The sequence below is a fragment of the Chelon labrosus genome (assembly GCF_963514085.1).
Source record: "Chelon labrosus genome assembly, chromosome: 16".
Taxonomy (NCBI): domain Eukaryota; kingdom Metazoa; phylum Chordata; class Actinopteri; order Mugiliformes; family Mugilidae; genus Chelon; species Chelon labrosus.
This window is the reverse complement of record NC_140349.1, coordinates 14531171-14555104: the sequence shown is the minus strand read 5'-3', so window position 1 is coordinate 14555104 and position 23934 is coordinate 14531171. Positions and strand designations below refer to the sequence as shown.

At 41.9% G+C, this 23934-nt stretch overlaps 1 protein-coding gene across 1 annotated transcript; it reads left to right on the top strand.

The window, feature by feature from the left end:
- The first annotated feature begins 697 nt into the window (after positions 1-697).
- Positions 698-23429, top strand: rmp24 (ribonuclease MRP subunit p24). The gene is made up of 5 exons (XM_084563177.1): positions 698-1344; positions 7762-7784; positions 9616-9830; positions 21645-21838; positions 22144-23429. Exons 1-5 carry the CDS (start codon positions 1253-1255, stop codon positions 22301-22303), a joined length of 684 nt encoding a protein of 227 aa, XP_084419303.1. The 5' UTR covers positions 698-1252; the 3' UTR covers positions 22304-23429.
- The last annotated feature ends 505 nt before the right edge of the window (positions 23430-23934 follow it).

Genomic DNA, 23934 nt, shown 5'->3' with positions numbered 1-23934 from the left:
TGTCACAAACGAAGGCGTGAAAACCTACCTCGAGACAGCATTCCTGGAAAAGATGCGCGTAAAACGCACCGCTCCGACGATTAGTCCTTGGACACGTCCGGGCGAGTGGAGCAAGAGCTGTATATCGCCGCTGTAGCTGAATGAAATCCCCTCTCGTGTCGAGCTAAACCTCTTTGTAACTTCTCTCCTGTCGTCTCCGTTCCATCGGGCGCGTTTGTGACCGGGCTGCTTCTCTTGATAACGAGGGTGCCCAGAGATGCGCACTCACGTTGGCTCTTCCTCCCTGCCGCTGCTGCTTCAAAATATCCAATTTCACACTGTGGCTCTCTTTCTCTACGCAGAATTCCCCTCAGACCCGGTGCAATAATTTCACTTGATCCAGCAGGAGTTTTCTAGACCGAGGCGACCGAGTCCTTGTCTGAGGATGGCACAGGTTAATGTGTGTGATTTGTTCTTAAAATAGGTGGGGGTCTGCCACTGATCTGATATGCGCAGGATACAGCAATAAGGATGTCAATATATCCCACTGTCGTCTTACATTGGTAATTCTTATTGTCCAATAAGATTCAAGGAATGATGACATCAAAGGGTATCTGTTCAATAGAGTAGGGAAGAGTGTACTTGCGCTAAAGTAATTACATGTCATTTTGGGATATCCGAGAAACGCAGTGTGTAGTCTGTGCGCATTTAAGTTTGACTGTACGTAGCAAGAGACGACTCCAAATGGGGCTTTTAGTAACCTAAATCCTGATACCTGAGACTAAATGTCCTAATCCTTTTATTTTAAATCAGATTATTATCCAGTGCGAAGTAAAAGTATACTTATCGTTGTTGTTGTTAGTATTATTTAACGATACAAATAAATTAGTACTCCGTTAAAACATCACTACCCTTTAAGTAAGAGATTTAGAGTTAATACCAGCTACTAACTACTGAAACACAAGTCGCTCCGCAGTGTGCTTCAAACGTACTCGATTTCCCACAATGCACTGCCAACAACGTCAGCATCTCGCGACTCAACGCGGATCTCTCTCTGGGAACCCAGGTGGCTCAACGTACGCTTGATTAAAATGAATACATTTCCCACATTTGTCGCGCAGTTGTAGCCAAAGCAGTGTGTGAGGAAGCTCGTTTGATCTCAAATTCGTGAATTTAATAGCTAAACGTTTCCGGAAGGAGAGTTTTTTTTTTTTTTCTTCAGTTGCAGCAGAGCTTCAGTTTTTCACGTGCACCGTCAGGAAACAGTTTGAAAATGGAGCCTAAAGAAGAAAAATCAGCCCGCTTTCTGTTGGACGCCTCTCTGCTGTATAAGGATACATGCCCGGAGCTGTCGCGGTTCCTCCTGTAAGAAACCTCCTTTAACATCTAACATGAATTTCCCTGTCGGAGCTTTACTCACCAGTCCTTACTTTTTGCTCTTTATTGTTGTAATGGTAGCAGGTAGCCGCTAGGTGGAGGTGTTCGCCCATGAGACGGTGGGCTCACCTCATCCTGAGGGACGTCTAGGCTCTTAAACTGGTTCAAGTTAAATGCATATTATTAAAACATTAAATAAATACAGATTAAAACGGGCCCAGTCAGTATTTTCTGAGAATGTATTATTGTTTCAGATACAATTAGACGCAAAATTGATTGCAGAAATGAAAAAAAATCTGTATTCATATCACATGACCATACCGGAGATATACCCACATAACTAATATTTACTCCTGTGCTCCCTATTAAAAGTACCGTCCAGTGGTGAAATGTAATTTAGTATTGCACCTCAGAGGAAAGTATTTCACTTTACTTAAGCGTTACTTACTCTACAAAGTAAGATTTTTTGCACAAAACATATGAACACCTTTATTTTGTTATAAATGTAATTATCCGACGGCTATTATACAATTACAGCTACAACAATTAACGATTATTTAGAACACCTGTGATGTGATTTCTCGCCCATTTCTGAATTTTCACAAACCAGTTAATCAATAAATTAATGGAGAATATAATGCTTAATACAGAATAGTATGACACGAGCTCCACCTCAACCAAATACAACGGTAACATCTTGCTGTTACATCAGAGCATGACTAATAATAATACACTAATCAGGCATAACATTATGACCACCTGCCTAACATTGTGTAGGTCTCCCTTGTGCCTACAAAACAGTTATGACTCATCAGAGAGGACATTCTTTTGAGGGTGTCCTATGGTGTCTGGCAACAGGATGTTGTTAGTGGGGTCCTGTGGGTTGAGGGGAGGGGGCTCTGTGGATCAGGCTTGTTCCAGTCCGTCCCACAGATACTTGATCAATTTGGGATGTAGGGAAGAAGAGTAGAACATTGCATTGTCACAAGATGGCCAACGTTATTCACTTCTCCTCTCAGTGGTTTTAATGTTGTGGCTGATCGCTGTTTACTTCAAGTTAAAGATCTGATTGCTTCCTCTATCAGTGGTTGTCATGTCAGTCTTTTTGAGACTGATGGCAAAAACATTTACTGTTTATTGAATGTCTGCCTGCACATATCTGTTGATTTTTTTCTAAATAAGCACTGATAAGTACTCATGTCTTCATGTTGCTGTGTTACAGCCACCTTAAGGATCAGCACATCACCCATGTACATTGACACGTTGGTTCATCGTTGGGTTTTCGCCTCAATAAATCATCTTTAATCTTTAGCAGGGCCACTAATCTGTAATTGTGAAGCATAAATGTCTGTGTTGTTCCTGCAGAGTGCAGTAGCCTGCTGATATCCCTATTTACACAGATGACTTATTAGAACTGGGCATGGCCATTTATGAGTCTCGTGGCTGCTCATGTGCAAGTGTTGTGAGCATGTCTCTGAGGCAAGGGGGAGTTCTTATAAGTGTTATTATAAGTGGTGAGTGAAGTTAAACTTTACTACCATTCAGCCTTATGTACTGTACTTGCAGAGGGAAGTAGATTCCACTTGTGAGGTTGAGGCACCTTCCTAACAAGCATAACAATGAGAGCAACATGAAGCAAACAAAGTGATGCAGGCGTAGACATTCCCTCTAATCAGTGGTTAGGAGAGCCAGGCAGCCAGGCAGCCTGTCAGCATCGCCTCCTTTCGTGTGTCTCTTCCACACAGTGGCTTGTTAAACAGACCTATAAATGTTTTGCCCAAGATAGCAACTGTCTCTGAACAGCTTCCCTTTGACAATCCTTTAAAAAAAAAAAAAAAAAAAAGCAATAAAAAATTTTTAGGATAAAAAGCAATGGTAAATAGTGCCACTGTTTAATTAAAATGATAGTTTGCAATTTGCTTCAGTTTGGCTGCTTTTTTCAAAATACCAGCTTCTAATGGGGTATACCGTAGTGATTGGCGTATAGTGGTAAAAGCTGAAAGTAATTTTGTGCGTATGCAAGAAAGATTGTATGCACGTAGGCTGTGCAAACATATACGGGTATGGAGTATATGCTGTAATAATCTTTATTATTATTTAAATAGGCGATAATGCACTTGAAAGTGTGCACGTACATGTGGATGTTAGTGTTTGAGTTGAGTTCCAACATTGCGTCCTGTGGTTTGTTTTCTCTTTCACCTGAGCCAGGAAATTTGTGGGCAAAACCATGAATGGAAACAACAACAGAGGTTTAATAGTGAAACCGGCAACGAGGGTCATTTTATGGTCGGTGTGCGTGTGTGTGTGAGCCCACCGCTGCTCGAATACATTGATCTGTTCCACAGAATCTCTGGTTATGATGGAGCTGCGGTATTGGACATCGTTTTGACCACATTTAAACAAGACCAGCTGTCCTAATCTTGGACCTGCTTGGACTGCTGGCTACAAGACATAACTGGTTTTATGCCAAAGTTTTAGACAGCGAAGACACAACTATCGGCCGCAGCGAAAATACACACTAGCCGTGGTGAGCGAATCATGTGATCTTAAGACAGACTGGTAATACAAGGAAGAAAACTACTGTCAACAATTCAACAATTCAGACCCATGTCGTCCAACACATGAGGAAGGAATGTGTGTTCAGTGTCATAATGACGTTTGTAGTCCCGAGTGTCTCTGTTCTTGTGGCGGTTTCCACTGTGCCCGCTCTCTCCACATATGGAGTGTTTGTTTCGTAGGTGCCATGACCTTACTCACGCACGCTACTGTCTTCTGTCAAGCTGATGTGTCACTGTGATTTATCAGTGTTGACTTGAAATGGTGGCGGCATTTATGAAATTATTTAACATTTCAGTGAGTGCACGTGTGTTCGTCAAATGCCCACAGGATGTGCTTTTTTCCCTTGCACATGAGCTGACGTCACTTTATTGTGGTTCACATAACCAGACCACTGAGGCGCTTTTCCAGTAAGTTCATAATGATAGTTGACTGAGTGTTCTCACACATTGTCGGCTAGACAAACAATGTCATGATGACTACGTTCCTTAAATAGCCTCAAGTGCCTCTGAAGTTTTTATCCTAGTATTGTTAAAATGGTGATAATTCAATACTTGCCTATAATACTGGAACTCTGACTAATCGGAGGAGGGCTATGTCGGGTGAAATCTTATAATAAAATCACTGGAGGATTGCATGGGATAATTGGTTTTATTGGCAACTAATCATCTAATTATTTTCTTAATCTTGTGAATGTAATATCGGAAACAAGGGTGTCATTTCCCAGAAGCCAAGATGACGTTATCGAATCGCCTGTTTAATAAGATAAGCTTCACTATCGTACAACCAATCAGCCACAACCTCCTTAATATTGCAATTCCCTGTTGTGTCGCCACAGCAGCTCTGTTCCGGGATCTTGGCAGCTGATGCTTTCTGCCCTTTGGGTTGCAGGGTGGTGCTTCTGTTGATTGGGCTTGTTCCAGCTCATACCGTGGATACTTGATCTAATTGGGGTCTGGGGACGACTTTGAAGCCAGGATCAACATTTTAAACTCTGGGTTGTGTTCCTTGGGCATTTTTGCCGCGACGGTTTGTGGCTTTTTGCCTCCCAGCTAATAGTAGCTCTTTCCGTTTAGCGGAACTGTTGCTTCCTTTCACGCAGGCACAGAACATATGTGACAGCTCACCATTGACCATAGTCTTTAGTCAACTTTCATCCAGACACAGGAGACGTGAGGTGATGAACCTTTGATGCCAGTTTGATGTGTTCATACCTCAACATCCACATGAATGCCCGAACCTAAAGTTTCTCATCAGACGATTGCATCATAATGAGATGGTCACTGGTACTGTCCTGTCCTATCAGTGTCTCTATCTATGTTGCAGCTGATAGGTGGATGTCAAAGAGAGAGGTCAGATCTTCATATCTGAAAAGATGGAACCAGTTGATTGTTTCGTTTTTTTTTTCTTTATAAATATTTCTGGTATTTATTTTTCTCGGTTGACTAGTTATTAAATCAAGTAATTATTTCTGCTCTGTGTTAAGGTGTTTCGGTTCAGTTGTTCCTTTCCATCTTTTTCAAAAACGATCAGACTGAACTTTAATTTTAGTCTAAATTGGTGTTTTTCCATTTGTCTGCCGCCACCTTTTCAGACTTCTTTCCTCACTCCATCCACTGCTCGCTTTCATTTCCCGTCGAACTGTATCTCTCGTCTTACTCTCCCTCTCAGCGGGAGCCAGCTGGCATCTTCACGCCTACAAATGAACCCCAGACTGGGAGGCACCTGCTGGCCTCTTTCTATGTCAGATGATGCATGGGACCCTGACAATCTGTGCAATAGAGAGATAAAGTTATCTTGGGTGTTCAGTGATTGACACCGGCCACCACACTGTCTGTGCCAGGCCGCTAAATGAGTTACGAGCATCATTAAAGGTTTTCAGGATTTGCCGGCAGTCTTGCTGTTTTTCCTGATGGTAGCAATAAAATGCTTTTCATTTTGCGTGCGTTGCCTCAGACAGCACTTCTTTCTCTAATTGTATTATTATATTGTTGCCAGCCCATAATCCCCCACACCCAACCCTCCAGCCTCATGCATCTTCCAGGGCTCTGTTGATACTATCTCCCAGCTGTCAGCAGTTCATTTTGTAGAGCCCATATCTTCAGTGTTCATCACCACAACCAAGTGTGCACTTATATGGAGATGCATGACAAGTATGTTAATAAGATTTGCGTAGTGGAAGAGGTCTTTGTGGTGTACGGTTTCTGAGAGCTGACTCATCTGGGAGCTGGGAAGGGAGATTGTGGGGAAAGCAAAATTCCCCAAGAATTTACGCTCATTAAGCCTTTTTTTTTTTGTTAGATACTCGTTTCTTTTTTTTGGTAAATACAGTTATAGCAAACATTGTGGCAATCTTGAAGAGTTTCATTTCATAAAATGTCTGTAAATCTGATGTCAAATAAGGTAACGCAATGGAGACTGTGTCTGTGTCCCTCAGAGGAAAGCATTGCAATATTTATACAGCTGCAAAAAAAGGAGTAGAGTCCAGTCTAGTTGAAGCGGATAAACAGTTTTCATTTCGCTAGAAAGCAATTCATTCCTGAACTTTAGAATAAACATGACTTGACTAGATATCCACTTGAGTAAGAGGCAGTGTTGTAGCACTAAAATGTCTGGAGTGTATTTTTAAAAGGAGACTTGCCGTTAAATTTCTCTTCAAGTTTCAACAAAGAAAAGCCGAACATGTTGCGCACGTACATTATAGTCAGCGGTTTTCTTTATTGTAGCCGCTACCTTGGAAAACTTATTTAAAGCCTTTTAAAGTTCTGAAGATTTATATATTAGTGAAGGATATTTAGATGGCTTTCTGAAAAGCTAACTGTGTGTTTCTGGAAGTTTTCAAGGCCCATGAGTCATTATCAGTCCTCTGTGGAGTGACAGTCCAACACACCGGTCTTCTATAGCTTAATTTCCTGTATTTTCTAACAGGGCTTCTATATAATCTTGACAGTTTAATCCAGTCACTGATTATTAAATTGAGGGAGGATCAGGGGACAGTGACTCAGACTCTGGGACGACTGATGAGATACGCTACAAATCTCTGTCCACCCTGCTATCCATCCAGCTGCATCCCGTATCATGCAGCAGTATAATGCACCATCTCACATATGGCGCGGTAGAAAATGCAAGTGGAGAGTGTCAACAAACCGCTGCCGCCAGACGCCACAACAGAAGCCAGCCGTGGGTCAGCTCCAGATTAAAGTCAACCTCACCCCTCCTCCGTCTCCTCCGCAAAAATCCAGCCCGATTTCCGTCTGGCCCCGTCACACGTGCTGAAGAGCCCAGAGCTAATTTTAGCGGGGCTTAGGCTGCGGCTTAGTTAAAATGTTTGCACAAGTATCTCATTGTGAGCGTTCCAAAAATGGAGGCGTGCGTGCGTGCGTGGGTGGGTGGTTGAAATGGTTTGGACAGTAGTCTTATATTGCTAGGGAGAGACCTCTCTGCCTTTCCGGTTGCATGTTTTCCAGTAAACATAATGGGAAGAGATGACCCTGTTGCCATCCTGTAAAGGATTTCTTTGCATGAATGAAGGCAATACAAGGAAGGAAAATTTGTCCAGATATAATTTCCTTCTTACCTTATTTCCTTTACCTCATTTTGATTGCACTGGCCCAAAGTGAAAAGAGTTGTTGTTGTTGTAGTGCAGACTGATAGGAGTAGACTGAAATATATGATATGCATGTTGAATTTGACAGAACCAAAAACGAAAGCCAAGAAGAAAATATGTCGCTTAGCAATGATTTATTTCATTTCACATTAAACCCAGTTACAAATCAATTTTACAGTCTGTTGTACTGGTGGTGTCTGCTCATTGTCTGATCTTTTTTCTGGTCCTTCTTTCTTCCCTAGGCACGCTCCTCTGAAGGCTAACGGTAAGTCAAGAGAACTGCACATCCTTGAACGGCCTCCCTTTTCATTTAAAATTCTTGTCCTAATTTCATTTTTGCATGTTTTCATCACTGATCCCCTAGAATGTACTTGTCACAGAGCAGAATGCATTAGTGTGCAGGACCTTGTCACTGGCTTGTCAAGGTTGATCAAATTCACTAAACCCTCAGCCAAACACTCAGGGTCAGACAGCTGTCTGTAGAGGACTGCCTGGTGGGATTGCACATGCACACACACACAAACTGTCAGACCCACCCCAGCCCAAACCACATCAATAGGTAGTGATGCCATTTAGGAAGGCAGTTCAGGCTTCTCTCCTCAAATAGAGCAAGGACTGTTTCCTAAAGCCCAAATTATGCTTCCGCGTTGACACAGCGCGAGGGGGCGTACGGACCTATTACGTCCTTGCGGACCCCCGTGCGTCCTACGCAAGGGCCAGACGTGCACCTCCCAAAAATCCTCGACGCGCGTCGAGGCAACGCAACAGCAACGCAGCAGCAACGCAGCGGCATTGGCTGTGATTGGTCCGCTAACTACATCCGCTGGAGACCGCTTTTCCGGTTTCCACTCATAAACATCATTGTCTCCTTTGTCGTGCCCTAATTTGCAATAGAAGTATTTCTTCCTCTGCTTGAATAATTTGGAGCTCCAACGCCAGTCTCTCTGTCTCGGTGTCCATCGTACACTGTGACTACGACAAAAGCCGGAAGGTAAATAACTATACGAGGCGAGATACGTCACAAGAGTCTCGGTCGGTCGGTCACAAAAAATCATAGCGCCCTCTACCGGTGTGGCATGCATTTCGACACGTAAACCCCACGCAGAACCATCACGGTCTCACGACTGCGTCCAAGCAACTGCGTGGCCATTGCGTGACCATTGCGTGATCACTAAGCGGAAGCATAATCAAGTTTACGTGTCGAAATGCATGCCACACCGGTAGAGGGCGCTATGATTTTTTGTGACCGACCGACCGAGACTCTTGTGACGTATCTCGCCTCGTATAGTTATTTACCTTCCGGCTTTTGTCGTAGTCACAGTGTACGATGGACACCGAGACAGAGAGACTGGCGTTGGAGCTCCAAATTATTCAAGCAGAGGAAGAAATACTTCTATTGCAAATTAGGGCACGACAAAGGAGACAATGATGTTTATGAGTGGAAACCGGAAAAGCGATCTCCAGCGGATGTAGTTAGCGGACCAATCACAGCCAATGCCGCTGCGTTGCTGCTGCGATGCTGTTGTGTCGCCTCGACGCGCGTCGAGGATTTTTGGGAGGTGCACGTCTGGCCCTTGCGTAGGACGCACGGGGGTCCGCAAGGACGTAATAGGTCCGTACGCCCCCTCGCGCTGTGTCAACGCGGAAACATAATTTGGGCTTAAGAGAGTAACATTGTGTTTGTTTGAAGAACTTAATTGCTTTCCTTCAGAAACTCATAATTTGGCCAATAATTTTGAGGTATTAAGAGAATTAATAGAATGCTGCAAAATCTTTCATGGACTCACAAATTCTATCTTAAATGTAGTTGTTTTTTTCCCCTGTGGATATAGAAGTATGAGAAGCTGCAGAAAATAACTCTGCTGCTGTTAAATGTTGATCCCAACACCAACCTTTCAGCCACACTTGTTAAACATATATATTCTTCTCATATATATATGTATATACATATTTATATTCTTCCTCCTTTGCTTATTATGCTAACTATAACTATCTGCACTCACTATTCTTCAAACACTCACTATTCTTCAAACACGCATGCATGCATGACACCAGAATGTCTGCTGATAGATGTCTATTTCTCTTTTGTATTCCAGTGAAGACAAAAAACCCCAGTCGGTTGCAGAGCACCTCGGTATGTATGTACTGTTGCCAGTGGCTGCAGCCTGACAATCACCATATACGGCTGTGGCCCAAGAAGTGTCCGTCAGCGCGGGTGCAGAGTGTCCTGCTCAGGAAGGCCAGAGGCAAACGGCTCAGCCTGGCGCAGAGGAATCTCTTGCACCGCTTCCAAAAGTCCTCTTCAGTACTGGTGAGAAGACATAAACAATCCAACACAACACACTTGTATTGTACTGCACTGCAGCATACTTCAGGACAGCATCAGAGGTACAAGGCAAAGCAAGCATCTTTGACCAATAAGACGGCAACACAAAGTGCTTTACATAAAACAATAACATGCTTGAGGAGCAGAAATCAATGAAACACTAGGCGTTATAAAAAGACACAAAGCAATTTAAAAGAATAAAGGTAAAAAGGGGAGGGAGATGAAACGTGACAGTTCAGATTACAGTGCAGTACAGGGTTTGCTTGGCATATCCACACGCACTGTTCTTATCAGAATATGATTCTGGTAACGCATTTGGATTTCATTACGAGTCGTTTCAGCCGATATACAGAAATATCTCACAATCTCTGCACACAATTGGATAGTCCTACAACCAATCAGAGCCATATCTTTATACATAATCTTCAGTGGTCAGATAGCGCATATCATTATCTCACTGTTACCCCATCTCCAAATAAAGCCAGACCCAAACGAACTTTGCCGGGGCATAATCAGTTCCTAAAGGAGCGACCCCAAATCAACTTTCCGCTGCAAAAATATTGCGGGAAGAGGAAGTTGTGCTGGCTTCCAAGCTAGTACAGTCCAGTGTAAGACATGAATACATTTACCAAAATTTGTCCTCAGCTATACTAAGGTTGGTGTTATAGGATTTTATGGGAAGCAAAGACATGGGTATTTAGAAGTAGTACCTCCTATAACTTCAACAAGCACTCCATTGTCTCCTTATGTATTGTCCCCTGCCATTGTTTCTATTTAGACTGATGAACTCATTAGTATTCATTCCACAGAAAGTGTCTGGTGTCATTATGGTGCTCCACTCATCTCTACCACCTTCACAGTGGTCCCATCAGGCCTAACTGTAAGAGAACTAATGTTGCCTGACCGTGCTTTGCAAACGCTCCCCCTGTTCTGTCCTGCAGCTTCCTAAATTGTTATACTGCTCCCTTTGTCTGTCCTGTTAATGGATGGCACCAACTAGGGCCAAAATGGAAAGTCTATTTGGCCAGCATCCAGCACTCTAGTAAAGCGGTGATGGAGCATGTAATGATTGGGTCGTTTCCCCGTGCATCAGAGAGCCGTGGTAGAAGAGAACCACTGAAGAGCCCCTGTGGTGAGTTGACATCTACCTAATGAAGAGCAGCTTTAGTGGAAATACTGCTGCCTCGTTAAAATGGTTTTGGGCTCATTTAGTATGCAGGTGTTCACCACACAAGGTACTCTGAACCCACTCTCCGCTATATATCTGTTGACTCTGAGGCCAAAGTTGCAGACAGAGATGGAGAGAGGAAGCAGAAGTTAAAAAGGTAGCAACGCGATTAACACAGCGTGAAACAGAAACTGTGGTAAAAGCAAGGGGGAGAGGGGCAGATAGATAAGAGAGGTGAACAGCAGAAGTCAAATGATAGACTGCAAAAGAAAATGTTTTGATCTTGTGTGATAATTTTGTCTGCAGTAATGGCTGTGCATGCCTGTTCTACTTTTATAGACTGCTGTGAAGGTCAGATCCAGATTCTTAAAAGATTCTGATAAATTGACTGCCTCACAGCGCTTCAGTGGAAAGCCGCATCTTCTGCTTCATCTCAAGCAATCCACAGTCTTCTGATCTTTAATGAAGGTGTGTTCCCACTGTTGATGAAGTTGTCCTGGTTGGTGTTACGCTCCTGGCAGTGTTTCATCTCTTGGCCATGTTTGGGTTTTGGCGGCCTCCCATCCTGACCTCCCATGGCCAACCAAGCAAACTCTTCTTTGGCAGCCTGTGATGTTGTTAATTGTTAGATCTGAAGCACTTCATGGTTGGAGATATGGACCGGAGCTTCACCCCCGTTACCATAGTAGCAAACAAACACACGTTGTTAAAACATTTCCAGGTTTACTTTCTCTGCTCGTAACTCAAAAGACAACAAGAAAAACTGTTTGACTATCACTCGTAGTCAAACATAACTCTGCTGTGTGTTGGACCATGAAGGCCTCACTTGCACTTTGCGGTGACTGTGCACCTCTTTTCTTCCTCATTTGTCAACAGTCGTCACGATGGTAGAATGATGATGTTTATTCATCACGTGACTTCCTAGTAAACCAATACTCCCACAGCATGTCCTCCAGGGTATTTTTGTACTCTGTTTTCATGGTCACGGGCCTATCGTGTACTAGAGGCGCAAGAGGCAGGCAAGTCGGGCAGGTCACGTTTGCAAGCTGGCATTCACCTGTGCTCAGGAGACGGGTGATGGCGAGTTGATACCCTTAAAATGCAGATTAGTGAGGTGGTGAAGAAAAGGGGAGTAATGTGGAATGTTTTCCTTTCTTTGCCTCCTCGGCTCCATGCTGATAAACAAGCACAGCCGGCCCCCAAGGGGGCTCAGTATGAAAGCCTGAATAAAAAGATTGGCATCGACTCATGTTCCCTTTGAAGATAGAAGCTCGGAGACATAGTTAGGATTATTCTGCTCCTGATTTTTCAAATGCATTAAAAGCAGTGTCCGCAGATCTTGGATGCTGGAACGAGATAAAGTGCCACAGTGACCACAAAGCCTTAATTTGATTTCTGTTATTGTTTCGTCATTTTATTGTTTTATTTCAGTGTGCCAGAGGTGAGTGTTACGGCTAAACACACAGTACTCAGCTCCTCTTACTGTCAGCCACGTGCCACTTGCAGGAAGAAGCAGAGGCTTTATCTGGTACCCGAACACACTGTTGTATAAATTTATAGTCACATTTGTGAGTGTTAGAGTACATCCTGAGACAACCCTTTATTTAAACTAAGATTTGAGTATTTGCAGATGAAGATACACATGTTTTCTTGTGTTATCAATGTTCTTGCAAGTGTCAAAACAGTTGCTGGAGATAATAATATTTCAACTGTTGTTTCAATCTAATATCTGGTTTAGTTTTAGCAAGTAGTTGCTGCAGTACAAATGCATTCATAAAAACTTTTATTTTAATTTAAATATTTTGTCCTCTAAATAATGTGCATACCTCTGAATAGTGAGTATTACATACCTACTACACATTACTATGATTTATGATTCATTATAATGTAGTGTATTTACAGTACATTTATATTTTGAACTAATTAAATTGTAAGCATAAAAACATCAGACAGAAATATTTGGCCGGCAGACACAGTCACGCATGAGCTGTTTGTAGTATTTATACCCAAGGGTGTAAATCCCCTTCATTTCACACCATATTGCTCATCGCTGTGTATGTGCTGCCCTTGGGGCGAATGCCAGTTCATGATAGTCATTCCTGAGCTCTGTGAAGTTGTGTCTTATGGCTATTATAAATCAGGTGTGTTTATGCATGCTAGGCAGGTTATCTAGCAGTGGATATGGAAATCCGTTTGCAGTCCCAGAGGGGAGACATAGACCCTAAATGGAGTGAATAATAGCGTTTCCTCCTCCTCCTCCTTCTTCATTCCCCTGCTCTACCCGTCTGGAGTACAGATTTATACTTCCCAGCAGTTTTTTGTTTTAGTTTTTTGCCAGGAAAAGGTAGTCTGTTCAGTTTCTTCCCCTGACTGTATACATTCATGTTTTTTCGTGGTTGATTTATGCAAATCCTGAAAACAGCTCTTGTTTTCAGGATAAAAGGACAGAAGGGCATGAACTGGGCAGGAAAAACTTAGTGACAGACCGCAAGTGGTTTAACAATCCCTTTTTTCCCCATAAGAGCCATTTTTCTGACATGAGTCCAATCCCTCTCTCTGTAATTTATGTCACCACTTGTTTTTGACCTCACTGACCACCTCTCATCCTGCTCTTCTGTTTTTCCGTCATCTCTCCACTTTCGTCTCTTTCCCATTCTCTTTGGTTTTCACCTCAACTCATCATCTACCTGACTGCCCCTTACCCCCACACATTATCCTCATCTTTATCCTCGTCTCCTTCCACTCTGGGCCAGCCCTTCACCACATCCCTCTTTCACATTTATCTTCGCTGGAGAATGTGCCTCTTTCAGGGATGACAGGAAACAGGAGGGAGCGATGTCTGGCTCGTGCTTTGCTTGTTTTCTCCCACGGAAAAGGAAAAGCCCCACTGGGTGTTATGACACTTTGAGGTGGAGTGGCAAGTGACAGGATGACAGGAAGGCGGACGTGTTGGGAAATGTGGCTCTTTAGATACAAACAGACGAGACAGCAGGAAGTGGAAATACTCTCAAATTCTAGCGTCACATGCAGGGATTTAAGCAAAACATTTCAAGCATGTTAAAATGCACATGTGCAGTACGAGCCATGGTCGTGGCAAATCAGTTCCAGCTGAAGTGACTTCCTCAGGGAACCTTGAAAGGCTTATACACATGAGCAAACAACAATAACCACAGTGGAGCCTCTTAATGCCACACCATGACAGCGTGTCATCTCTCAATTACCCTCTCTGTCTAAATTCATTATGTCTTAACACTGCTATTAAAAGTCTACTCTGGACCTTGGTAATTCCTTTTGCAGGCTTCACTTTAAGATGTCATGTGTGTCAAGGTTGGAAGGCTGCCGCTGTAAAGCTCATGGATCCTCATTCACAATGATTTACAGTATATCACTACTGAAACTGATTCTGTCACCACGTGCACACATTAATGGCATTCACTGCATGTCTGTTATTAATCCACACATGTGCCATATGTCATCTCTTATAAATATCAAAGAAGAGATCTAAATTTGGATCTATCACTAAGCTTAGCTTTTTATTTTATTCCTCAGCCCCTAAACCCCACCAGCACTTAGAGCAGCTGCTCTCTGAGACACAACAGTGCTGTTCAGGTGTTTCAACTCAAGTGGAGACATTTAACCCTAACAAACATTTATGTTTCGTACCAGAAGAGGTTCCCTTGGTCTTTCTGATCATGCTGAAAATAGAGGGGGGATGTTTTTTGAATTTAAGACAACAGAAACATCTTGTGGTTTGAAATGTTCAAAATGCAAAGTACTCCAGAATATAAAAGCATTATCACCTTTTTACTGCTTTCTTAAACCAAACCAAGATGGCATGCTTTGACCGGTTTACTTCCATAGATAATATCTGGGTGATTTTGAGAATCATTTGTTTTCACATATCATTATTTCATTGTATGCATCAATCAGGTTGTGTAGGTATTGTGTAAGTCTCCCTTGTGCTTCCAAAACAGTTCTGACTCATCAGAGAATGGACTTGGGCCTTCTGAGCGTATCCTGTGGTGTCTGTCAACAGGATGTAGTTAGTGAGGGCCTTTGGGTCCTATGAGTTGAGGGGAGGGTCCTCTGTGGATCAAGCTTGTTCCAGTGCATCCCACAGATGCTTGATCAGTTTGGGATCTAGAGAATTTGGAGGCCAGGTCAACACCATGTGCTGTTTTTCGTGTTTTATAAGTTTTTCCTAAACCATTTTTGTGTGTGTGCCTGTGTCAGGCTGCATCCAGCTGGGGATGGCTGCTGCCATCAAGGAGTGTCATTGCTATGGGGTGGGGGTGCCTGGTCTGGTCTAGGTGGGTGGTACATGTCTAAGTAACATCCACATGAATGCCAGGTCCAAAAGTTTCCCAGCAGAACATTGAATTGTTATAAGATGGTCAATGTTATTCACTTCTCCTGTCAGTGGTTTTAATATTGTGGCTGATTGGTGTATATGAAAGAAGAAGGACTTTAGTCAACCTAAGTTAGTCTTTAGTCAAATGCTGTTGCATGAAATTGTAACTATGCTTTAACTTGTTGTTGGTTGTGATGGGAAAAAAATATATAGTTATCTCTAAATGAATAAATCATTAGCCATAACATTTTAAATGACTGTAATTTAATATCATATTATACTAGTATCCTAACATCAGGCTTACAGCTGACCAGCGTGCATCTGCTTTTATTTTTATCACGTTCACCCTCAAAGGCTCAAGTGTTTAACATGAAAGTTGACGGAGCATCCTATAGCAGGGTTGGCCTACAATTTTTATATAATGTTTACATTCATTAAAGTAAAACTCCAGCTTCAAATTTCAAAGCGTTTGGTTTTCATATCTCTTCTATTGCCTTAGCTATGGCTGCTTTTGAGGTAGACCTGCTGGTGTGATGTAAGGCAAAATGTGACCTTTACCAGCACTAGTAGAGACTGAAAGGGAGAAACTGATATATATCTTTTTTTTTCTTTTTTTTATAATGGCTGGGTGCTCTGCATTCAGATCCGGTGTCTCTATGTGTTTACCGGGCTGCTGGCCTCCAGACAGTGGAACCGAGTGGCTGCCCACAACCAATCACAGCGCAAGGCCACGGTTAGAGGAAAGTTTACACTGCCTGCCTCGTATTGATCCCGCAACTGCTCTTCTGCTTTCAGCCTTTTTGTGCTGTATCGATGTGTTCTCAAATGACTCTCACACGCAGCGCAGGCTGATGTTCACGCTTTTGGATTCACACAAACAAAAACAATTTAGAAAGTTTGTCACACACTCAACATTTAGCGCTTTTGCAAGAGCAATTTTCTACTCCAGTAGCCTAACGGGCACCTAATTCTGTCACTCACTCTGTTCCTCTACTCATGTTCCCCCTCTTGGGTGGTATCACACTGCAGAGGTCAAATTAATCAACCCAAGCTGACCTCTGGCAGCCGAGGGAAAGATAGGAAGGGAGGTATTTATGGAGCAGGGGATATTTATAGACGGATGGGCCCATCTGCAGGATTGATTTATGTGGGTCCGTGCGTGTTTGTGTGTCTGTGCATGTGTGTCATTTTAGATGCACTTTTTTTTCTCTGATCCTAATTCTCATTCTCACAATACTGGGTTACTCACGGTCAATGGGGCATGAGTTCAGCTGCACGAAATAAAGCTTGCTGCACAATTTCACAATTTCTATTAGATGGTTAATTCTCATCATGCCTGCAGAGTGAACACATAAACCTCATATCACATGAATGCACAGATGGGCAATAGTGAAAGAAGCATGCATATTGTTTGCTTAAGTAAAATTATTAAAGGCATGCCGTGAAAATACTTCACTACAAGTAAATGTCCTGGATCAGGTATACGGTAAAAATATATAAGTATTAGCAAATTTTGCTTAAAGTATCATAAATGAAAGTGCTCAATTTGCATAAAAATGTTCCCTGTCAGTGTTTCACTATCATATCTGATGTTTTATAATTAACATTGATGCTGCATTAATGTGTTTCTTGGATTTCACTGGTGCAAATGTTTACAGTTGAGCTCATTTGAACTACTCTACCATTATATACTGTTTCCGTACCTAAGTAGAGTACTTGTATAAATGCACTCAGTTACATTGCACCACTTCAGATTAGTTTATTCTTTCTTCATAGTGGCATAAAGGATGGTTTAATAACAGCTATTATCAGTGAATTTAATGATTGCATGTATGTGTTGTTTCCCTGATTTTAAAAGATCCCCAGCAGCTGGTGACATCCCACAATGTGCACGTTTGCCAGAGCTAAACAGCCATTGAGTTATTTCTATGGGATCAAGGTTAAGTGTATCTGTCTTTGTGGTTGTCTGAGTTGGCTCATGTTTCCTGTTAAACAAAAATAGAAGCTCGCATGTGGTATAAAAAAAGAAAACAAGGGGGGCTCTATATAGGTGGAAAATTTGAAGCAATAATAGATGATGCTGAGTATTATCCAGATGTATCTAGATTGTTCTAATAGAAATTCAGCTTTCTGCAAAAACAAAAAAAAATAAAAACATTTGTCCTTAATAGATATTCCTCCAACTCAGGCTGTGTATAGACGCCTGTTTATCCTCTCCTTACCCTAATGTCCCGACATGTCACCTTTTCCATATGCTTGACTGGCCTCAGTGTAGGTTTGTGCGGTGCCAGGATCTCAAGATGAGGAAATCAAATCTCCCCGTGGCACAGACTCACGTGCGGGCTTCCAAGTTCATACGCTACATAGCAAAGGATTAGCGTAAATTAAATGAGTACACGTGATGGGTGGGATTGCATTTTAGGTTATCGTGATATCTTATCACAGCAAGATGCGGCAGCCCTGTCCTCGCCGTTGTTTTGGAGTGGACTCTTTCACATCCGATCGTTGTCTGTGACGTTTTTCCACGCTCGCCTTCACTAGATAAATGTTTCTTTTCTTAGAGCCTGTCATATCAGCGCTTCGGCTCTGGCCAGCTGATGATAGCAGGGCCAGTAGTGGTAACTAGAGGACAAGAGGATAAACAGCATGAGGTCACTCCTCTAGCTGTAAACATCCATCTCCAGCCCTGCTGTCTGTGTCCATTATAAGCCACAAGCTCTTGTTTTCCTAAGGTATCTTTTTCCCCTGAACAATCACTGGATAGTCATCTGAGATCACACCGCTAAAATCTAGACTGTCACCTAAATGTCCACAGCTCTTATCACTTACAATATAGGCTATAGTATGAATAGTGGAGGAACAAATAGGTTTTTGTTTGACTAGTGCCCTCCAGTTTCCTATTTATATTTGATTAGATGAAGCTTTAATGATCTACAGCAGGAAATTAGGTTGTTGTAGCGGAGGATAACAGGAGGTAGTGGTAGAAAGGTTATAAATAATAACAAAGCAAATACAGAATGTGAAATCTAATAAGACCAACGGCTCATCACAACACTTTCAGATATGTTGTGATGGAACGATGCATGTTTATCACTGACTCTGTGCAGCATTGTGTCTCCTCCCTCTCAGTTTGTGTTATCATGTGCACAGCAGATTAAATATGTTATAGGCTATATAGTATTTATCTCCACTCAGCATCTATACTAAGTGTCATCCAGAATTGAAATCATCCTGCTGAAAACAAGCCATCACATTTAATGCTTTGGGTTTTTTTTCCAGAAATATTTTCTTGTTGTTTGATGGTGCAACTCCATGCAAGCAGTGTTGTGTAAGTCATTATGTTGCAGCCGAAAGGAGAGTATTTCCAGTGTGCATCAGTTTCCAATTAGAAGTCCAAGTTGTTCGTGACTTGCATTCATTTATTTATTTATTTATTTATTTATTTATTAGTTGTGAAGACTGAATGCTTCACTAATCATCTTGCCTTAGGCTTTAACATACTATACCTAGGAGCTTCAATCCTCCAGTGAAGTGCCACTCTACTCTCTTTATCCATTTCTCTGAAATACCTCTCTATAACCTGAAACTGGTGCCAGCATAAAATCTTTTGCCAGGTCTTTGTAATATTAATGCAGTTCTTTGCTTGAGGACACTACAGACACTGTGTCCCTGAATACGTTTGAATAGCTTCGTCGTCCCCGGCCGATTTCACCTTTATCATGTTAAAAATACTGTTCCAGCATTATCTGCATCATCAGCATTTCTGCTTTGACTTGTTTTCAGGGAAGGGTTGTAATCACATTAGTTTTTTTTGCTTTGCTAAGTTAAAAAGAGTGCAGGTTATTTTCAGCTCAGGAGAGATGAGGAGTTTGATAAAGAGGTTTTTATTGTTTCTCTTTCCGAGTGGAACTTTATCTGCAGGAGATTAGCCTGTTTAGGTGATGGACATAAATTTGTTTAATACCCCTTCATGATCACAATAACTCAGATAAACTTTGTATTCAAGCCACATCCATAGATGGTATAAATGTTTGGACTCTGAGCTGATACAAGAAAATTTAAACGGTAACAATATAACATATAAGTTTAAAATATCAACAATAACCGTGCTTTATAATGACTGTTTTCCCACAGCATTGTGTATCAATACGATACGATACGATACGATACGATACGAACACCTTTAGTGATCCCCTGTTGGGTAAAGTTGATGCGATACAGCACAGCAGGTTGTTATTATCCCTAATAAAAACAATATATATTGAAAGTACTGTGCCATATACGATAAAATTGTAATAACAGGAACAGGACATGTTGAATAATAATATATGTACACAATATAATGTCTGTGGTAGATTTAGATACATTTGTATATGTGTATGTATATATGTATGATGTTTGAATTTCAGAAATATTCATCTTCTTTAAGTCCTATTCATTTACAAACTGAATTTGTCACATGTCTTTGTATATAGAAATAATGTTATGATATATTCTACATGGAAACATGTCTGTGTATATTTGGTCTTGCCTTTTGACAGAGCATTGGTCAGTCCTCCCTTGAGCAACGCCCCTATGCAAAAATGGGCGGGTCAGTTGCTCACTTGGTCTTTATAAAGCTGGACATGCAGGCTCTGTGTAGTAAACACTTCGCACACAGCTAGACAGAAAGAGGAACTCAGTAGTCCTGGTTCATCGAAACCCAACTCTCCAACACTTACCAACAAACACCTGTCGGAATCTGAAATGGCTACGTTCGTGTCGGTGAGTTTTCCATCTCATCAGCATTCAGGACTGTCAACAGCTCTGCTCAGACTTGCTGACCTCCGCTCTGGTGGTCTGTTCTACCCAGTTTTAAACTTGTGCAACTCTGGATGGCTCTGTGTCACTGATGGGATTTAAGTTTCTGAAGGAATTTTTATGCAACGCAAAATAGCACTGCACTCTGCTGCATTTTCTGCACTGAAGACAGTTTTGTTTCCACTGAGAAAAGTCTAACTGGTTCTTCTGTTCAAGAAATGCTTTTCTGTACTGCTGTTAGGTACCTTGTTAGTTCGGCAGAGAACAATCCTGGTTACTTTCTGTTTTACTGGTGTCTTATCACTGGGCTGATCTGATTTACTTGCGTCTTATCACTGTGCTGATCTGATTGTTTCAGAATTGTTAACATTATTTGATCTGACGGTGCAGTCTTAGCGGTGAACCATGGGCGTTTCTGTCTAATTTTGCAAATCCAGAAGAGGGATTGTGGGGTAACATAACTGTTGTATTTTTATCTACTCAGTCATTTCTACATAAGTGTTTACATAAGTGTTTGCAGAAGCAATTAAAACCTCACTGATTCATTTCTGAAGATAACAGCCTATGTGCATCCTGTGGCATGTCTTGTGGTCTAATTACATCACCATATTCCTGGACGCTAGAGAGTTGTCGTCAGATGTCTAGGATGCCAATTGTTGAGGATCTCATGACCGGGCAGTTGCGTCTTGTAAATCTCACAAGTGTCTTCATGCTTTGCCTTACATAGAGTCCAGTTTTGTGTTTGCTTGTGATGTGTAATCTGTGTCAGGAACTGTCTTGATATTGTGATGTGAGGAAGTGGAAGGAGTAAACTCAGCTAGTTTTTGTTTTGTTTGTTTTTTAAGCTGAAAGAAAGCTGGCAGATGGTTATAGCATCCATACTCTGAATAGCTGAACTGCATAGCAACAGCCCTACCTTGGCCTCTCATAGGCAAAACTCAATGTTTTCCATCATGCTTTCCCTAATCCAGTGCTTTTCATTTCTGTCAAAATGTTCATGAGTAAAATTATGTTTGGCAGGGCCAGTGGGAAGGGTTTCAGCTGTTTAGTCTCCTGTCATGAATTTGCTTCCTGGGCTTCACAGTGACCTATTCCTCAGCTGTGAGATGGCAATAGATGTGTTTGACATCTGCGAGGGTTTTGGCTGGCCTGTGTCACAGAGGGCGTATGAGCGGTGCTCATTACAGCCCCGCCGGCTGCTGCAGACAGCTCTTACTAAACTGAGTTTGATGGAAAATAGCAACTACAGTGACAAAAGCTTCACAGTCCTCTCTTAGATTTGTATTGGTAGATGCATAAAACTCGATTTATACAATAGCAATTTCAAGGACCTTTTAGAAAACTTGCAGAATGTTCTGCCAAGTATTCCTTTGGGGACACCTCGAATGCCTTCACCTCAAAACCTCATTATGTATGAGATGAATATAGATGCAGGCCATGCAATATTAATGAATATATTCCTTTCCTCTCCTTATCCCAGATGGCCACCTGCCATACTTGCAATAAGACTTCCAGACACAAAGGGATGAACAGGGATTTTATGGCTACCTTCGCTAAGACCCACAGCGCACCAGGGAGTGGCGGCAAACACAAGACCCCTCAGTCCGCCAGCAGATCCCACATGTCGACCCCTAAGACTCCTGGCAAAGACAAGACACCTGTTCATACACCTAGGTAAGCTACTTACACTCGCTGCTATTAATATCTCCTGAGCTAAAATTTAAAATACAACCCTCCTTGACTAAACTTGATAGGTGTCCCAGACATCCGAGAGGGTGATGTGTCAGACATGTAATGAATGATTAGGTTTCTATTTATTCAGCATCAGGAGACGAAGCTAACGAACAGGACGTGTTAGTTCTGTTCCAGAGGAAACATTTGATGATGGCTCACATATTCGTGCTAAGCAACATAATCTCAGGTTACTGTATCTTAACTCTTCCTCCCTCTTTCTATCTCTCTTTCTCTACCTCCTCCAGGTCATCCACCTCTTCCACCACGACAGGGTCAGGGTCAGGCTCAACTTCTTCCTCTAAACCTAAGAACTGGGTCGTCCAGCGTCTCAGCAAGATTCTAATGCGAGAGGACAACAAAGGCGGCAAGAAGGGGGGCTTGAAAGATTTTCTTTCCTCTCTTTGATTAGCTCCCAAATTCTCTTTGTGGATGCTCTTTTAAAAACAAGGGAGTAGACCCAAGTTGTAACCTGTTTACACCAGAGGCAAACGGGAAACTTCAGTTACTAAGTTTCCGAACTGCTATGGGAAGGGTTACAGTTTGCCCAGCAACACATATGTCTCTGGGCTGATTGGAATGGCGCTCTGGGAATCCTGAATGTAAAACCTGGGGAGCAGTGAGCTGACCAGCTACTGCATCTTCTACTGTGTCAGAGGGCAATGTTTTCTTTTGTCTAATTTAACACATGCCTATCGTAGCCTCCCAAAACGGTGAAGTTACTCTTCGTGGAATGTTTTGAGGAATTAATCAGTGTTTATCAAATTGCTGAAACGTCACAGTAATCCCAACTTCTGTGGTGATATTTGTGGCATGACATGCTGGTTTACATGCCAATATCTTTTGGATTTTTTTTTTTTTTCTAAAGTTACAATTATACATTTATATGATAAATGCATATATAACAAATTGCTGTTCATACTACTTGATGTTAAAACTTTTGTATGTCTTCAGTTTTTGCCCCTTTCTAGAGGGGAGACGTGTCTGTGTAGATTCATTTGTCATGGCAGACAGGAGGCTTGATATGTGACAAATGTGTGTGTGTTTTTCCACTGTTGCCACATTTTTGTACACGATACAAATGAAACCGTGCTAGTCACCAATCACTTGCTGTTTACATTGAACAGGCGCTTCTGCCTAAAATCTGTACAGAAAGACTCGATGATCAGTGTTTTACATTTGCTTTTGATACTTTCTTTGGTTGTATGTTTTTGAACAGTTACTCTTTACATCGTTTTGTTAAGAGTAGGAATATTAAAAAAGAAATATCTACAGTATTTTATACTGTCTGATTACTCACCCTGTTGTAGATTAGCTGTTCAGTGAACAGTATGTGTTTAAATCCTGAAATACCTCACATTTATATTCCACTGTGATTCTCTGAAATAAAAACCTTTTCCGTCTGTGAAAATGTGCAGTTTATTCTGACTCGCTGAGAAGATGTTTGCTTCAAGTTTTTTATACTGAAACTTTAATCTTGTTTCGGTGTAGGGCTATACGGTATCCCATCATTAAAACTATATTTAGTGGGGATATTTACGGAGTCTTTACAAGTTGACAACAAACTAACTCAAAAGACAGTTGTGTTCAGAGTTTAGAATCGAACCTGGTTATACATCAGCCACAACACACAAAAACGGTTTAGGAACAACTAAAAAAAAAAACATGAAAAACGGCACAAAGTGTCGACCTGCCGAGTTCATTAGATCCCAAACTGATCAAGTATCTGTGGGATGCACTGGAACAAGCCTGATCCACAGAGGCCCTCCCCTCAACCCACAGGACCCAAAGGTCCTCACTAACAACATCCTGTTGCCAGACACCACAGGACACCCTCAGAAGGCCCGTGTCTATTCTCTGATGAGTCACAACTGTTTTGGAGGCACAAGGGAGACCTACACAATATTAGGAAGGTGGTCATAATGTTATGCCTGATCGATGTACAGTCGTATAAATTTAAAAAATATTCCAAATTCATGAAACACGGTGCAATTGGAGTTGAACATGCACACATAGATAGTAGATAGATAGTTTCTTTA

What these genes read in the sequence shown, in the direction of transcription:
- rmp24 (XM_084563177.1), top strand. Translation starts at nt 1,253, where the DNA reads ATGGAGCCTAAAGAAGAAAAATCAGCCCGCTTTCTGTTGGACGCCTCT. An exon ending in GAGCTGTCGCGGTTCCTCCT is followed by an intron (nt 1,345 to 7,761) that starts GTAAGAAACCTC and finishes TTTCTTCCCTAG; the next exon opens with GCACGCTCCTCTGAAGGCTA. An exon ending in ACACCTGTTCATACACCTAG is followed by an intron (nt 21,839 to 22,143) that starts GTAAGCTACTTA and finishes TACCTCCTCCAG; the next exon opens with GTCATCCACCTCTTCCACCA.